The sequence below is a fragment of the Myodes glareolus genome, chromosome 3, assembly GCF_982192425.1.
Source record: "Myodes glareolus chromosome 3, mMyoGla1.1, whole genome shotgun sequence".
Taxonomy (NCBI): domain Eukaryota; kingdom Metazoa; phylum Chordata; class Mammalia; order Rodentia; family Cricetidae; genus Myodes; species Myodes glareolus.
This window is the reverse complement of record NC_142028.1, coordinates 19241919-19260338: the sequence shown is the minus strand read 5'-3', so window position 1 is coordinate 19260338 and position 18420 is coordinate 19241919. Positions and strand designations below refer to the sequence as shown.

Sequence of the window (18420 nt, the reverse complement as noted above, 5' to 3'; positions counted from 1 at the left end):
TAAACAAACTCTACTCTCTTTTGCAGGAATGATATTTACAACCAGCCTCTCTGGGTGCTGCCAACAAGTTTAATAGGATCCTTTCTGTCTTTATAATAAATTCTGTCTGAAGGCTGATCCATCTCTGACTCTTTTTCTGTACCATTTCTCCATAAAAATCTAACACTTATAAACGGAATTTTCTATAGAATGTGGAAGTTGATTACTGATATGTTTTAGGGACCCACGTGCTCAGCATCTTTGGACCTGCACCTCAGCCACCAGAGCATAGAATAGCATGCCTGTCTCAGATGAGTGTTTCTCAGAATTAAGATCCAAGAGTGTACTGAGGGAAAAGCTATTCCTATACCAAGTAAAAACAAAACAATCAGAGATTCCTTCTGAAAGTCAGTCTTGCAGAATTGTAAAAGAACTGACAGAAAGTAAGAAGTATACAATAACAGGAAGGTGACCACAGTTTGCAGGGTTTTTATATGTGCTCGGGTACTGACATCTCTGGAACCTTTGGCATTGTAATGTATGTTCTTCAGATGTCTCCACAGGGAGAAGATGAGCAGGAGGAAAGTTATCAGACACACAGTGAAGGGGATGAGTGTGAACATAGCTGTGGTGATTATGATAAGCCTGGAAACCTGAGTAGATTTACTTGAGATAACACTGTAGGACAGATTTGCTTCATGTCCATCAATCCAGACATCAATACATCTGTTTATGACTAGAATATTCATAAACAAAAGGAGCAAAGATGCTATCAGTGTCACTGAAACCACTTTCTTAACTCTCCACTTTAGATATAGAAAAATAAAGTTTGAATAATTGGCTATCTTAAGAAAATAAAAGATGCTAAGGCATGTAGCAAGCCAGATGCTGAAATGATTGGTTATTGTCAATTGTATATCAATTATTCTAATAAGTTTTCTAGTTATAATTGGAGCTTGGATCTTCACATATATCAATACAGTTGTGAGTATTGACCACAGAAAAGCAATTCTAGAGATGGCAAGAGCCATGAGGATTTGGTCCATTGTAGAAATTGTTCTCCTCTTGACCCAAGTCTTGATGTTCACCAGCACTATGAATACATTTCCTAAATTTCCCATTATGTGCTCAACACTTAAAATTATTACAATTATGGCACGTAGCATAACACTCATTATAACCAATAAGATGCTCTGAATTCTACTTTACACTTTAGGAACTGTAAATGCAATCTTCTAAAATGTTACTTCTATATAATTCTTGAAAATTCATAGCATCCAGCATAAACCCCTATACATAATATCAAGTAACCATTCATTTACTACTGGGTTAGTTATTAGTTTTGTTCACAAAACTTGTGCTACCCTTTACAATATAGATGAAGCTCACGCAGCTAGTGAGTGCCTCCCACACTGCATCCTGATGTCCTTGTAGTTGATGGTGATAGAAAACTGAATTTTCATATCCTGTCATCAAAATAAAGATATTTTATTTGCATTTGTTTTGTGTTCCATTTCTCTAACTATGAAATCTGAATAGCTTTTTTCCTGGACCAGTAATACTACACTCAAAAATCAAAACATAAAATTAAACAGACAGAATATGAACTTCCTTAAATACATCAGCATAATGTCTGTGCAATGACTTATGAATGTTTTTTACAGTTCTTATCAACTATTAGTTGATAATAATCTTATATCTGATATAATATATCTCATATACTAATCTCATATCTCCAGTGGTACTGAGAATACCAGGAAATTTATTTTACAAGCTCATGCAAAAACACACTGGTACCCACTAACACAGAAACATGCATTGACTTAAATACAACTTCTCTTCATTCTTCATTTCAGTTATTCAAGTTGACCATTTACTTATCACTTGGTTTTCATCTAACGCATACTTAATACTGTAACAATTGACAAGATACTCAGTAAAATTGCTTCAAGAATAATCAATGCACTGGAAATATAGCTACTTTGTAAACTTGTGATTCTTTTATCCCCCTGTGTGAACAAAACTAGAATCCACCCTACTGTGTAATAAAGCAGACAAGAGTTCAAATTCATTCAACTATACTGCAAGAACACTCTTCATTCCCTGTGTCTCTGCTGCTAGTACGTCTGTCCCCACACACACCACAGCAACAAGTTTCATATATTTCTCTCTGCACAGCAATGATATCTGCTCTACTACCTTCACTGTAGGCATCAAGGCAGACACAGGATGATGCAGCACCTAGACTGGCAAGGAAAGCAGCATGACATCACCAGTCTCCAGGAGCTAAAGAATAGTCAAAGAAACAATGATGCCAATACAACAGAGTGACCAAGATAATATAGAAAATTACAACAAAAGCTTCAGTAAAATTCATGGGATTGTATAGACTAGTAAACATAGCCCAGATTAAGTGGCTAAGACATCAGGTCAGTTTGAGTTACATGATAAGATAGTCTAAAGCAACAAAAACCTTTGGAGAATGAAGAGAAAGACATGTATTACAATACATCCTGGGGAGCAAACTTAGCTCAGTTATTAAAAAGTTTTGAAGAAAATTACTAAAAAGAAAAGCATGACTATACCATAATTGCAGAGACAAGAAGATCATCTTGGAGTGGCTCCTTCCATACAATAAGGAAGAAGAAAACAATGAAAAATGCAAAACATCCAGGGGATGGGGCTGAGAAGAGTGGGTGCAGTTATGGAACTTTAGGTCCACTCTAGAAAATGATAGAATTCTTATTCACTGACAGAAAACGACATTCAACCCAGGAACTTCCCTGAGCCCTTCCTTTCATCTTCGGCTCTGGATAGGAGGTATTTGAAGTTCCACCTGAATAGCAGTTCCTAGGAAAGAGGCTTTCACAGACAAGATGACAATAGCACCAAGAAAAATTGACATTTATTTCTCGATAGAACAACATGACAGACCATTTCCTCAAAAAGAGCTATTCTCTTTAGGAATGTTTTTATAAATCTTGTATGTATATGTATGATATATTAAAGAATTTCATGTGTATTTTTCTGATTGACAAGTTTCATATGCTGTTTTATAAGCAAGAAGTTGAAGATGGTTTAGAAAACCAATATTCAAACAATGCATCTCTGTATTGAGATCATTATGTTTATGATAATTGTTCCTCATTTTCTTTTTAAGAATGTATTTTTTTATAAATTATGTGTATTTGTATCAGTGTGTGTTCTTGGATGCCAAAGGAGTACTCTGGAGCTAAAATTGAGAACTGTCCAATACGGTGTTATGAATTGAGTTCAGGTCTTCAGGTATCCTTCTTTTCAAAAGGCATATGAATCTTAACCACTGATTAATCTCTCCAGTCTTTCATGGTTTTCTTTTATGTAATTAGGCAAGATGCTCTAATTTATCAGAACTTGAAGCAACATACTAGAAAATTAATTTTACTTTATTATTTTACTTATTATATTTATATCTTTAAATATTTTATTGCTATTTTGATAATGCCATACAATGTGTTTGTATTATTTATACCTTCCTCTCCCAGATTCCTCTCAGATACAACTTCACCTTCCCACATGCTCAATTTTCTATTATCTATCTAAATATATAGCTATCATCTATCTATCCATCTATTTCAATCTCTCTCTGTCACTCTCTTTATCTCTCGCCCTCTGCTTTTTTAATCCACCAAATCCACTTTGTGGTATCCAATATTCTTGTATATAATACCTTCTGTGGTGTGCGGCTGACCTACCAGGGGTTACATCATTAAAGAAAATTAATTTTCCCTCTCCAGAAGTTTTCACTAACAAATAACTTCTCATATCATACTGAAACTTCATGCCCTCTCTCTTAGTTAAAGATTTCTTTGACTGTAAGAAAAGTTTTGGCTAAAACCAACTTAAGGAAGAAAGAGTTCATTTCACCTGTTGTCTAATTCTATATGCCATTTTCAGCATGTTTTAAACTATGAAATTATACTTGTTTGGATACAGGCAAATGTTTTTACCTTTAGGATGTCTCTCTCTCTCTCTCTCTCTCTCTCTCTCTCTCACTCACACACACACACACACACACACACACACACATGTACATTTTTCAATGCTATTCATTAATAATATATTAAAATCTTCAAAAGTTTATTTCATTGTATAAAATTATATTATGCTGATACTAAGAGTCCCATTTATATAGCCCATGTTCACATCCTTGTACAGTAACATACACCACTTCATATTGGACAATGATTTTTTTCACACAGAATTTTGTAAAATTTACAAAGCTAAAATTGAAGAATAAATCATGAGTACAAATGTGAACTTACAGAATCTCTTAAGAATAGGTCTTCCTCCAGAAAATGGGAAACAACCCCTTACATAGTTTAAGAACCTAGGGTTTCTGCAACATTGAGCTTGTACCTCAACCACCACATCATGGACAGAAAAGCCTGTCTGAGCTTAGTGTTTCCCAGAATTAGGACACAGGAGTGGCCTGATGGAAAAGCAAGTGCTACACCATCAAAAATCAAATTGAATAAATTTTTAAAATGAACATCATTTTTCAAAGACTGCATAACAAGTGCCAGAAAGAAAAAAGTATATAGTGACAGGAAGGTGACCACCATTTGCAGGGCCTTTATGTGGGCTGTGGTGCTGACATCTCTGTATCCTTTGGTGTTGTGTTGCATGTTCTTCAGATGTCTCCACAGGGAGAAGATGAGCAGGAATAAAGTTGTTAGGGAAACAATGAAAGGTATGAATGTGAACATAGTGTTGGTGGGTGTCAGAAACCTAGTAAAGTGTCCATATTCATTTGAATCAGAACTGTAGGACATATTTGCTTTATATCCATCAAACCAGATAACAATATATGCATTTATGACTATAAGATTTATAAACAAGAAAAGAAGAGACACCAGCAGTGTCATTGAAACAACTTTTTCTGCTCTCCACTTTAGGAAAAGAAAAATTGAATTGGAAAAGCTGGCTATCTTGAGGAAATAAAATAAGCTGAGACATGTAGCAAGCCAGATGCTGAAATGATTGACCACTGTCCAGAAAAAATTACTTATTCTCAAAATTTTTTCACTTATCACTAAGGATGGATACAGATCATATATCAATAAAATTATGACCAGTGACCACATAAAAGCAAGTCTGGAGATGGCCAAAGCAGTGAAGATCTTATCCACTGTAGAGATCTTTCTTCTCTTGTCCCAATCCATGATGTTCACCAGTATTATGAATCCATTTCCTAAACTCCCTATAACGATTTCCACACCTAAAATGATTAGTAATATGTACTCTACAACAACTTTCATTGTTACAAGAGATGCTCCAAGTTCCACTGTACTGCTAAAGGTTTAGTAATGTGATCTTCAAAACGAACATGTCTATGTGATTCTTGAAAATTCAAAATATAGTTGTTATGAATATCCATACAAAATGTCAAGCAAATATTGAAATTTATTAGTGACTTGGTTTATAGTTTTCTTCCTGAAAAAATAATATATTGTCCAAGAGAGCTCAGATGCACTTCATCTATGTCCGACATACTTTACACATAACAGCTGCAGGTTGTCTGTAGTTGATGCTAAAAGAAACATTGAATTTTCATTTGTGTCATCAAAACAAAGATAGTCTTATTTGTAGTGCCATAAATGTATACTTATTAAATTTAACAACTTAAATTCTTGGCAAGCTAAAATTCTAGGTGGCAAAAAATAAGAATGACACTAAATACATTAAAATAAAAATTCTATCTGGGAGACATATTCTTATTTTCAAGGTTCTTCCCTTAAGATGTTAGAGTTGCCTAAGAACTAGTAATTACCTAATTACTAGTAATTATCTAATAGAGATAATTACTCCCCATGAATATCTTGTACTGATAATACTGATCATTTTTCTAGATGATGCAACAAGGTGATGCTTACTTTATTCTACATGAAAATACAAATGTACACTAGTGGATAAATGTAAAGTTAGACATATATCCTTTCATTTCTCTCTTCAGTAATTCCTATTTATTGTTAATGAATATTTCCTATGCAGCTAACATCTTCAGAGTACTGTGGTAGTAGTTTAGACATTGTGGAAATTACTTTCAGATGTGAATGATGCAGTAAATATTCTGTAACCATTTACCTATTTTATCCATGAACAAAAATGCTTTGGAAATATTGTTTTGCTACTTAACAGACAATAAGGTTACATAAATCAATCTACACCAGAAGATTCCCCCTCACTCTCTGTATCTTTCTTTGTAGTACATCACATTTGCCCTGTCAGTACTAAGGAGCTTCATTGATTCCAATATCTGCTTCATTACCATCTCCGTAGGCATCAATGAAAATGCATAATGGTGGAATCCCTAGGCAACTGGAAAATGGAGCATAGCATTAAAACATTCTTCAAAAGATAAAAAAGGTATTTTAAAATGCAGTGACACAAACAGTACAGAGACAGGAGAAAACATACATCAGACACAACAATTAACTTCTGTGGTTCTACTGACAAACGCTGTGCAGCACTTAAGAGGTTGATTCAGCCGGACAGGGGTGGCGCACGCCTTTAATCCCAGCACTCAGCAGGCAGAGGCAGGCGGATCTCTGTGAGTTTGAGTCCAGCCTGGTCTACAAGAACTAGTTCCAAAAGCTACAGAGAAAGCCTATCTCGACAAACAAACAAACAAACAAACAAACGAGGAAGAATCTGATTTAGGAGGATAACAAGTCTGAAACCAGTTTGGTATACATGATCAGATCCTTTCTCAAAACAATAAGGACAAGAACAACAGAAGTCTGTAGAGATTGCAGAGAAAGACAAGGAATGTTGCTTGTTGATGGAACGCAAACTTATACAAACTCAGTCACCTGGAGGAGTGCTGTGCAAAGAAAGTGATATTCTTATGATTGCCCCACAATTGAGGAACAGCTAACTAACCCATCTATTGAAATGTTAACGAACCCATCTATTGAAATGTTAAGATAAAGTGCTAAGGAAGGATGGAATCATAAGCATACCATCACTGCAGAGACATGAAGGTCCTCTTGGCAGGGCTCCTTCCTTACAACACTGAGAAGAGAGAGAAATGCAAAACACCCTGGAGTGGGTGTGGAGTGAGTGCTGCTCCTGGAGCTTTTCTTTCTGAAAGGTGACAGAACTTGTGTCCACTGGGAGAGCAGCAATCTCTCAGGGGAGGCTCTCCAAGCCCCTCCCCTGCACATTCTGCTCTGGGTGGGAAGAGGGAAAGTTCCACCTGGACAGCAATTCCTAGGAAAGACAGAGTTTTCTAACAAGGAGAACAGCACCAAGAACAGTTCCCACATAATTCATCTACAGAGCAAATGACAGATCACTTCCTAAGAAGCATGAATGTCCCTGTAAATTTTATATTTATATCTATGATATATATTTACAAATCAGTGTATTTCATATTTTGATTAGGTACAAGTTTTATTGACTTACTAAATATAAGTAATTGAAAAGGGTTTAGCAAATCTAAACTCTCCCTGTACACCACTTATTTATGTTACTAACTATGAATCACCAATGCCTATACATTTTTTTTAAATCAAAAGTGATTGGACTCATTTATACCACTCAAATTTACCAGAAATTTGAGAAAAAGCATTGAAACTCCTTTCTCCCTAGTTTTTAAATTAGTGTTGATTTTAGTGTAATATTTCAGATTTAAGGTAAAATTGTGATTTCTAGTGTAACTGAAATATTTAAATATGTATTATAGATTGGTGGATGATATATGATTGATGACAGATAATATAGAGATAAATAGATAGTTAATAAATATAGATATATATTTCATATTTACATGCATACATATATAAACAGATGATAGATTGATTTGTAGAGTCAACTTTGTTCGTCTCTAGAGGACTAGGTTCTCAGTAAGACTATGTTACATGCCCAGCAAAGTCATAATAACTGCTTAGATTTTTTTTGCCTGTTTATCTTTGCGTGTATACATAAGTATCAAGTGTTGACCACTTGATATTGGGCCTGACCAATCAGCGTTTTATTAAAATACATGATTGATAGAATACAGATAATTCTCCTGCACCAAATAAGACTATGTGAAATTCCCTGTTCATTTTGCCATGCCTACTAGTGTTGTCACTATGTCAGTCTTCATCAGATAACAATATCATTGAGAGTTCATGGGTACAACTTCCTCTCATATACCAAAGATACTATCTCATGGCAGATATCTTGGTCTTTTGAGTCTTAAAATCTTTCTGTCTACTCATCTGTGATTTCCTCTAAGTCTTATTAGGTTGAACAACCCACAAACCCTTATTATATGCATTTCCAACTAGCTTTTGTTTTCTGTAATCTTCCCCATCAGTTTCAAAAAGAAACTCCTGATAAAGAGGGAGAGTTATTCTCATGTGTAGGTATAAGGATATATATTTAAAATATACTCAGAAATTACATTGATTTAGGAAAACAGCAGTAGAAAGTTCTCTCCATGTACCTCTTTTCACTCCCTTCAAGTCCACCAGTTCCGCATCCCTCCAGTCCGTTGTGCTACTTAGTTTTGTGTCAGCATGTCACAGGATATAGATAGCTGGTAGTAGGAAACACCATTTGACAAAAAGGCCCCATATGATCAAGCTGTAGGCAAGTATGTGAAACGTGTGTGTGTGTGTGTGTGTGTGTGTGTGTGTGTGTGTGTGTTTGTGTATGTGTGTGTGTGTGTGTTTTGGAGAAGGCCCAGTCCACTGTGGGTGGTTCTCTCCATGGACTGGGGACCCTGGGTTCTATGAGAAAACAGGCTGAGCAAACCAGTAAGCAGCACCCTTCCATGGCCTCTGCATAAGCTCCTGCCTCCTGGTTCCTGCCCTGCTTGATTTTCTGTTTTGACTGACTTCCTCAGTGATGGACTATACTGTGGAACTGCAAGTCAAATAAAACCTTTCCTCCCAACTTGTTTATGGTAATGGTGCTCATCAAGACAGTAGTAAGCCTAACTAAAATTTCCATAATCAAGTCTTAAGTCCTATTTTATACAAACACATACATACATACAAACACACATAAACACATACACAAATATATACACATAAAACACATACAAAGACACAAACACACACACATTCATATATATGAATATATACATATATATGTATATACAAAAACACATATACACAAATACATACACATACAAACCTATGTGCAATTATGCATATATGTATACACAGAGACACAAATAAACACATATAAGTACATACACAAATGTATACACACAAAACACACATATATGTACACAAAGACACAAATATAACAAATGTATACACACAACACACAATATACACAAACAAATGCATATACATAACATCACGTGGCAAAATGTGGATTAATATAAATGGGTTAATTGAAGTTGTCTGAGCTAGTTAGTAATAAGCCTGAACTATCTACCTAACATTTATATTAATATTAAGTTTTTGTGTGTTTATTTAGGAGTGGCTGCTGAGATACAGAAAAAGTATGTTTATACACAAATACAAATATACATATACATACAAACACATATACACATATATAGATACAACCACATACAATCCACACATATGAACATACACTAACACACATATACAAACACACAAAACAAACGCAACCACTCACATTAGCATGTACAAACACACACAACTCCCAGAAAGACACACACACATATACATAAATACACATATACAAAAAACACACATGCATAAACACACGTATACAAAACATTCATACATAAACACACATATACACAAACACACATGTTAAACACATATACACAAAAACATTCATACATAAATACACTCACATACACACATATATAAATATCCACAAATATACACACACAAAAGCATACTACAAATACAAACAACCTACACACTCATACAGGCACACAATGGAATCTGTTCCTTAGTCCATTCAACTAGCTTCTACTCTTTGACATGCTGAAATATTAATATTATAATGATTATTGAAAGGTTTTTATTGATAGCTATCATCTCTGTCTGTGTTACTAACCCTATTTTGTGATTTAATAATTGAACTTTCTTTTCTGAAGAGTTTTGTTTTTATGTGAATTCCTCTTTTCTATCTGAAGTACTGTATCCAGTATTCTCTGAAGGACTGGTATGGTAGACAGGAAGTCTTTGATCCTGTTAATATCTTGGAATTTTTTTTTCTCTTTCAGTTGTGGCAGATAAATTTTCTATGTAAAGAATATGAATTAGGTTCTTTAGTCTTTTAGAATTTTGAGCACACTCTTCCAAGACCTTCTGGTATATAAGTTTGCAGAGAGAAGTCAACTGTTATTCTGATGTTTCCTTCATATGTGATTGTGGCATTTCTCTTAGCAGTTTTCAGTACTCTTTCTTGTTCTGATGTGGGATTCCCCTCCGTATGCTGTGAATATCATTGGTTACTAAAAAAACTGTCTTAAGCCTCTGATAGGGCAGAGTAGAGCTAGGCAGGGAAAACTAAACTGAATGCTGGAAGAAAGGAGGGAGAGTCAGTGGGAAGCCATAGAGACAGACATGCAGATAAGCCACGAGTCTCATGGTAAAATATAAAATAAAAGAGATGGGTTCATTCTTGAGTCTAAGAATATGTTGCTTTAGAAAAGAGATTCTTCTTTTCTTTCCACAGAAGAGGAGAACCTATGGAAACCTTCCAGACTAATGTGATTTGATGGACCAAGATCCCCTGAAAGGTTCCTGTGAATACCCACTCCCATAATACTTCACCCAACAAACAGCAGAAAGCAGTTTGGAGAGAACTATGCCCATATTTTCAAAAAATGTTTATAAATGTTTCTTTACACTTAAAGTGGGATATGCTATATAGATTTGCACTGGTATGGATATTGGTTTAGTGATACAAATTAAGGTCAATTTTGTTATACTGTGTTTATGTATTTCTGATCATGAATAAGATATTGTGCTTGTCCAGCTCATTTAAAAATGTAATGTATAATTAAGAAATACAGGTTAATAGATAGCCATTTATAATAGTCAAACCTGCAGTTATTTTAGTTAGGTTTTCTAGATATGTAGAGATATATTTTAATTAGATAGGTATTACTCAAATCTTTAGAAGACCTTTAGAATATGGCATTTAAAACTTTTTAAGAAATTAGAACTTCTCATGACAGTGTAACATATCTGCTTCTGGTAGCACCAAGCTAATTTAAGAGAAAGATGGGCATCAAAGAGGCTCTTTATGGAGTTTGTTACCCATTTGGACAAGAAACTGTTCTTGCCTGGACTGCTTGATGGTATACTGTGTGAACCGGACATGCAGGACCCACAGAGAAATGACTTCTAAACTTGCCTAAAGGTGAAACAGTTCTTCAGAGTTCCTGCTTTAGGATAGAGTCTGCTAGACACTCTTCAGGACAAAGAAGAAACTGACTGACAAACTGCCAATATTCGCAGAATTGTCTTTGAAATTTCCTGATTCATGGAAGAGTCTGATGGATACTATGAGCCTGTGGGCTAAAGATTGGATGCTCCAACAATACAGAAGACTTTGGGTGACTGTCCAGGCAGCGAGATATCTCTATCAATTCTAGAGTTTTTTAAGTTGCTTGCAATGCACTTCCTGTTTACTTAGGTAACATTATATCCTTCTGAAGTCTTTGATGGAGTTAAAGAATTGATAGTTATAGTTTTCCTTTGTTATGATAGCACATAAAGTAGATATAAATATTGCAACTATATTTCTTAAATTATTGCTTGATACCTGTTTTTTATATGTAATTTTACTATGTTACATTAACTAAGACAAAGGTCAGGGTTGGCTATCAAAAAAATTTGGCCACAAACCTTAATCTTCACCTGCTGACCTGCTGATATTGGAGGTAAAACAGAATTCTTATTTGCTACCATGCAAATAGAAGCATACTCTCTCTCATTCTTTTGCATGATTTTGCCTGTTCTAGGCTCTACTTACTTTGAATTCATCCAACTTAGACATTGATTAGTAAAATTTCAATACCCAAAGTATGAGGATGCAGGTAATAACTAACATGAAAGTTAAGGCTCAGTCCTCAGGAGATGACATGAAGGAATCTTTATTACTGATGACTGATTTCAGAATAAACACTGTGCAGAAGACTTTAAAGAACAAATCTATAGGATTTTTCTTCTCAGAATCCTTATTTTCTATGCATCCTCTAGAAAGTTTAGGAGCAGAAAATTAGGGTTTGACATAACTCTATTATTTATGACTAAGAAAATACAATTAAAACTACTTACACATTCTATATGGTTTATTAGAATCATACTAAGGGATATGAATTGCTGTTCTCAGGACTTGCTAAACTGTCCTACCTCACCTTTTACACTCAGACATGTTGATAAGTTCTATAGTGTATGTGACCAGAGTTAAGGTCTTTTATAAGGATTTACCTCATGACTATATTTAATTTTTTCACGTAATCTTTTAGAAAATTTATTGATACTTTGTTTATATGTGGGTGCCTACACCCACATATAACCTCCTAAGTGATCAGGTAAATGCAAATCAAAACAACTTTGAAATACAATCTTACATCTGTCAGAATGGCTAAAATCAAAATCAACAATGATAGCCTATGCTAGAGAGGATGTGGAGTAAGGAGAACACTCATCCGTTGGTGGGAATGAAAACTTGTGCAATCACTTTGGAAATTAGTGTGGCAGTTTCTCAAGAAACTGGGAGTCAACCTACCTCAGGACCCAGCAATTCACTCTTGGGAATATTCCCAAGAGTAGTAGTATGTATGCCCAATCATACTACAAAAGCTTTTGTTCAAATATGTTCGTAGCAGCACTATTTGTAAAAGTCAAAACCTGGAAACAACCTAGGTGGCCTTCAAGAGAATGGATAAAGAAGGTGTGGCACATATACACTTTAGAGTTCTACTCAGCGGTTAAAAAAAAAATGACATCTTGAATTTTGCATGCAAATGGATGGAAAATAGAAAACACTTTACTGCATGAGATATCCCGGACCCAAAAAAGTTGAATATGGTATGTACTCACTCATAAGTGGATTTTAGCCATAAACAAAGGACATTGAGCCAATAATTCGTGATCCTAGAGAAGTTAAATAAGAAGGTGAACCCAAAAAATAACATATATTTATCCTCCTGGATATTGGAAGTAGACAAGATCGCCGGGCAAAAATTGGAAGCATGGGGGTGGGGGTGAGATGGGGGAGGGGGAGATGGGGAGAGAGAAGGGAGAAGGGAAGATGTGGGGAGAGTTTGTGGGGAATAGGATGATTGAGATGGAGGAAGGGTGGATATGGGAGCAGGGAAGAAGATATCTTAAATAACGGAGCCATTTTAGGGTTGGCAAGAGACTTGACTCTATGAGGCGTTCCCAGGTGTCCAAGGGGATTTCCCTAGCTAGGTTCTCTTGCAGAAGAGGAGATAGTGCCTCGACTGGCCTTATCCCATAGCCACACTGATGAATATCTTGCTTATCACCATAGAACCTTCATCTGGCGATGGTTGGAGACAGAGACAGAGACCCACATTGGAGCACTGGACTGAGCTCCCAAGGCCCAGTTGATGAGCAGAAGGAGGGAGAATATGAACAAGGAAGTCAGGACCATGAGAGGTTCATACACCCGCGGAGACGGTTGGACTGATCTAATGGGAACTCACCAAGGCCAGCTAGACTGGGACTGAAGGAGCATGTGATCAGACTAGACTCTCTGAATGTGGCTGACAATGAGGGCTTACTGAGAAGCCAAGGACAATGGCACTGGGTTTTGATTCTACTGCATGGATTGGTTTGGTGGGAGCCTAGTCTGTTTGGATGCACACCTTCCTAGACCCGGATGGAGCGGGGAGGGCCTTGGACTTCCCACAGGGCAAGGCACCCTGACTTCTCTTAGGACGGGAGAGGGAGGGGGAGGAGAGAGGGGGAGGAAAATGTAAGGATGGGAGGAGGTGGAAATTTTTAATAAATAAATAAATAAATAAAACAAATAATACTATACATAATTGCTCTTACTGTATATAGTTTTATTATGTTTGGAGCAAAACTTTTTTAAAACAAAAAGGGGTAAATGTACAATAATATTTTGTATGATGTAAAGATATGTCACTCTGATTGGTTTAATAAAAAGCTGAATGGCCAATAGCAAGGCAGGATTTTCAGGGCAGAGAGAATGCTATGAAGAAGAAAGGTGGAGTTCTTAGGGAACATGCAAGAGAAGAGGTAAAAGCCACAGGTAATGTGCAACACATAGAAGAATAAAAATGGGTTAATTTAAGTTATAAGAGTTAATTAGAAACAAGCCTAAGTTATTGGCTGAGATTTCATAATTACTAAGAAGTCTCAATATAATTTTTTTGTAGGTTGGCAACCAAAGAAAAATCAATCTGCAATGTTTTGTTACAAAATAGAAAAATAACTAAGGTATTATTGATAAAATATGAGATGAGACTTATTTCCAAGCCTCCTCATCTGCTTTTCATTGATATTTTGAAGAGGTTGAGTTTCCTTTTTACCATTTTTTATTGATTTTTTTTTAGCTCTAAATATTTCTCTGCTCCCTTCTTTGCCTCTCCACTGTCCCCTTTAAATCTCCTCTAAGGTCCCCATGTTCCTAATTTACTCAGGAGCTTTTGTCTTTTTCTACTTCCCATGTTGATTAGATCTATGTAAGTCACTTTTAGTGTCCTCATTGTTGTCCAAGTTCTCTGGGATTGTCGTTTGCAGGCTGGTTTTCTTTGCTTCATGTTTAAAAAACAACTATAAGTGAGTAGATGTGATAATTATCTTTCTGCTTATGGGTTCCCTCACTAAAAATAATATTTTCTAGCTCCATCCATTTTTCTGCAAATTCAAGATGTTGTTAATTTTTTCTACAAAGAGGTTGAGTTTCAAATGTCATATACTAAATGGTAACTCATGGTAATTAGCTTATGCTTTATTTAGCAATTTACTAAGATTAATGACTATTGTTGAACTCAATAACTTTATTTCCAGTTACAATGAAAAGCACTGTATACACAACAAATTTCTTTTTACATATTTTATTCTACTTAAGGTTTTTTGTTTTCATACCATACTGGCAACTAACTCTAGCTCAAAGTATAACTTAAAAGTGACTTTAGTGCAAAAGTTTCTGAAATCATCTTGAAGCATTATGTTCTTGCTTTTGTTTAATCACAACTTTAATCAGGTCATCACTTCTTCCATTCACAAATATTAGATCAGAGAAATTTTAATCAAATCTCATCTTCAAATTTGTTAATGGTCATTGTTCAAAAAGGACCTGGCCACAAAACAAATTAGGTAGGAAACATTCAACATAAAGAATTATTGAGCATAGCAGGAGTGAAACAGAATAATGAGAAATTGACAATAAAGTGAAAATAATGCTATATTTTCAAGCAGGAGAAATAAAAACGAGAGTTATATATAAGGCAAAGATGTGGACTCAAGTAACAATCTACACATATTCCAATCAAGGGCTGAGAACAAGACTCATTCCAAACAATACAGCTGTGGGTCCCTGATCTGTAAATTAGAAGTCTAGGTGTGGTCAGAAATCCAAGATCTATGAGAGTGAACCCTTCTTAAAGATATATGTCTTGTCAAAATTTCTTAACATTTCTTAAAATTTCTAACATGTTTTAATAGCCTAATGAAAAAATTATGTTGAGTGCTGTTCTCTGATTCTGACCAGCAAGAAGATGGACTTATCCCCATCTGGATAAGAAAAAGGTGTAGTTTATCTGTGTTCTATTTGGTGAAAATGTGTGCTTATGTCTTATAATGTCTACCTCCTTATGGGTTATAGTATGCTTGAAATAAACAATTTGTATTTTATCTTTTATATATATTTTTGCCTGCTTATTAGCTATCAGAGGGATAGTTCTTTTGGCAGCCCTCATCTGACTTGTGTTTCTGTTTTTCTTCATTTCATCTTTTACAGCAATCACTCCATATCCACAGACACCATGTCTGTAGAATTATTAAAACGCAGATAAAATTCAGGAGCATTTCTTTTACCACTCAACCCGTGTATGTGTGTTTGTGTGTGTGTGTGTGTGTGTGCATAAAACACACCCATTTACAAATTTGATGTCTCTATTTCCTAAACAATACAGTCTAATGATTATTTAGGCAGAATTATTTAATATTCAATATTAATTATTAAAAGAAACAGAGACAAAATTAAGGTGTATGAGAGGATGTGCTACAAGGAACTAGGGAAACCTTGACTGAATATATAAAAAGTAGATAAAATCCCCGGTGAGTATATATTATGACACAGGTCATAGATTCCAATACATAAGATCCATGCCAGTGGCAAATGTGCTTTGATCTGATTGTGAATGTTGGCAGTGTATGCAAAAATTAGCAAACACAGCTTTCTCATTTGAGAATGCTGCCTACAGAGACCTCTCACTGAGAAAAGATAGGCTCTCAATCTGTGCTGCATACAGTCAAAGCACTGAGGTTCCAAGCTGTTGTTGCATAGTTGATACAGCCCCACCAGAGAGAGTACACCCACCTAATACCAGCTTTCCTGTATTATTAAATTACTATAATAATAATAATATATTCTGTGTCATGGTGTGCCCATCCTCTGATTTATAATGAGCACATTAGTTTCTTGAAGGTCTATTTGGTAGGCCTGGTGTTCCAAGCTCGTCACAGCTGTGTGTAAGCCTGAAGTAGTAAGTTACAAAGTCAAGAACATCTATAATGCAGAGGGAGTGCCACACTAGACTGAATAGCTTAGTGATTTTAAGTGATTTGCCCCACCTGGCAAAGTCCTTGGGGTCATGGCTGTGGAAGACGGTTATTCATGCCTGTAAATTCTCTCATGAGCCACTTCATTTCTTCCCTAAGAACAGTTTTGCTATTTTCCATTGCTTGTATGTTTCTCTCATGTAAATATTCCATCTATTGAGCACACATATGGCTATGAATAGTCAGGAAGATGATTTCTGATTAAAATAAACTTAATTCTTCAAAATAGAAATAATCCCAGTGTATTTTACATAATTCAGACTAACATAGGAGAATTCTCAGTCACAAAGACAGTCTTTTACACAGACAGCTAATTTTAGACTTTAGAACAAATGCAAAGCAGACTGGTTGACCCTGGAGGCAAATATCTCGTTGCCCCTAGAGACAAATACATGAGATCATATTCCAAGCTCTTTTGCTGGTTCAAGGTCAGGATAGAAGCAACCTTAGTAGACATAACTTTTTCAGTAATTCACTTTTTTTTCATGTAATTTGAGTCTCAGTCTCATGGTTCAGCCATTTGTTCACTGTCTGGAAACCCTTAACAACTTAGAGATATGTGCATAGCCAAGTGTTACTTACTGACCAGTCAATGTGACATTGCTAGCCTAAAAGAAACTACTTGACTTGTCATATATTAAGAGGATGAGGCAGGCCCTGAAAATGTAGCATAAATATCAAGAGTCTGACTGAGAAAAAGAGCAACAGAATTTTTCTTAATCATTCGCTGCATTTGTGGATTTTTTTCTTGCAGCACCCTGAGTGCTGACTGTAGGCAGTCCCCATCTCACGTCAGTCATACATATGAAGGTTGGAAGACAGCTATGTGGAACCAATTTCATTATTAAGATACATGAGAAAGAGAATACAGATGTCTCAGAAGGTAAAGAGGCTTGTCTGATGACCTGTATAGATTAAATCCTAGACGAATATATTCCAGCTTTTACAGAAAAAGATGTAAATATTCATATTGCTATACAAAAAAGATGTGGATATGGACCATATTAATATAAAAACCTGTTATCATCTTAATTTTCCTATCAGTCATTAACATTTTAAGATTTTTAAACTATTGAGTAATATGTGAGGTACTTATCTGTATGTATATGAGCAACAGGGAGTTTAAGTTTGTATCATAGTATCAACATAAGAACATTTAATAACATTGATAAAAGTCACATAATGACATAAAAAAATCTGATGTCTAAGTTTGCCATGCCTTTCCCTATTGACAATAAATTCATTTTTCCCACCTATCCTTCCACTCTCTCTTGCCTAGGAAGCTGACGCAGGTCTCTAAGTCTGTTCTGTTTCTCTGTTGAAAAATGTGGCCACAATGTGTGTAACTGTGTTTTTGTGTTGTAGATTTAAATGTTGTGTACGTATGTACTTCCAGATTACAACAGCTAAAATTCCAAATAATAACACTTGGTTCTCAACTGCCTTTACAGACCTGAGACCATGGCATTTCAAATAAAAGAGACAAGCCAGCCTTTGCAGCACCTTGTATAGGTCCTCCAAGAAGACAAAACACCCACACACAAAAGCAAAAAGGCCTTTTGCTCAGGGAATTGATCAGCTTATTTGCCAAGCCAGGTAAGACATTCTTCCCCTCACAGGGGAAGGCCTCTGTGGGCCTCTCACACTCAACAGCTAATGGCAAATATTGCCTCTAAGCCTG

The 18420-nt window shown here is 35.6% G+C and overlaps 2 protein-coding genes across 2 annotated transcripts; both read right to left on the bottom strand.

Moving 5' to 3' along the window:
- Window positions 1–215: 215 nt before the first annotated feature.
- Window positions 216–1154, bottom strand: LOC125399336 (taste receptor type 2 member 140-like). Its single transcript, XM_048432806.2, has one exon. The coding sequence runs from the start codon at window positions 1152–1154 to the stop codon at window positions 216–218; it is 939 nt and encodes a 312-aa protein (XP_048288763.2).
- Window positions 1155–4291: 3137 nt separating this feature from the next.
- Window positions 4292–5279, bottom strand: LOC148122546 (taste receptor type 2 member 140-like). Its single transcript, XM_087903912.1, is given in 2 exon segments — window positions 4292–4354; window positions 4356–5279. Coding segments are annotated over 2 exon segments (987 nt in total).
- Window positions 5280–18420: the final 13141 nt, after the last annotated feature.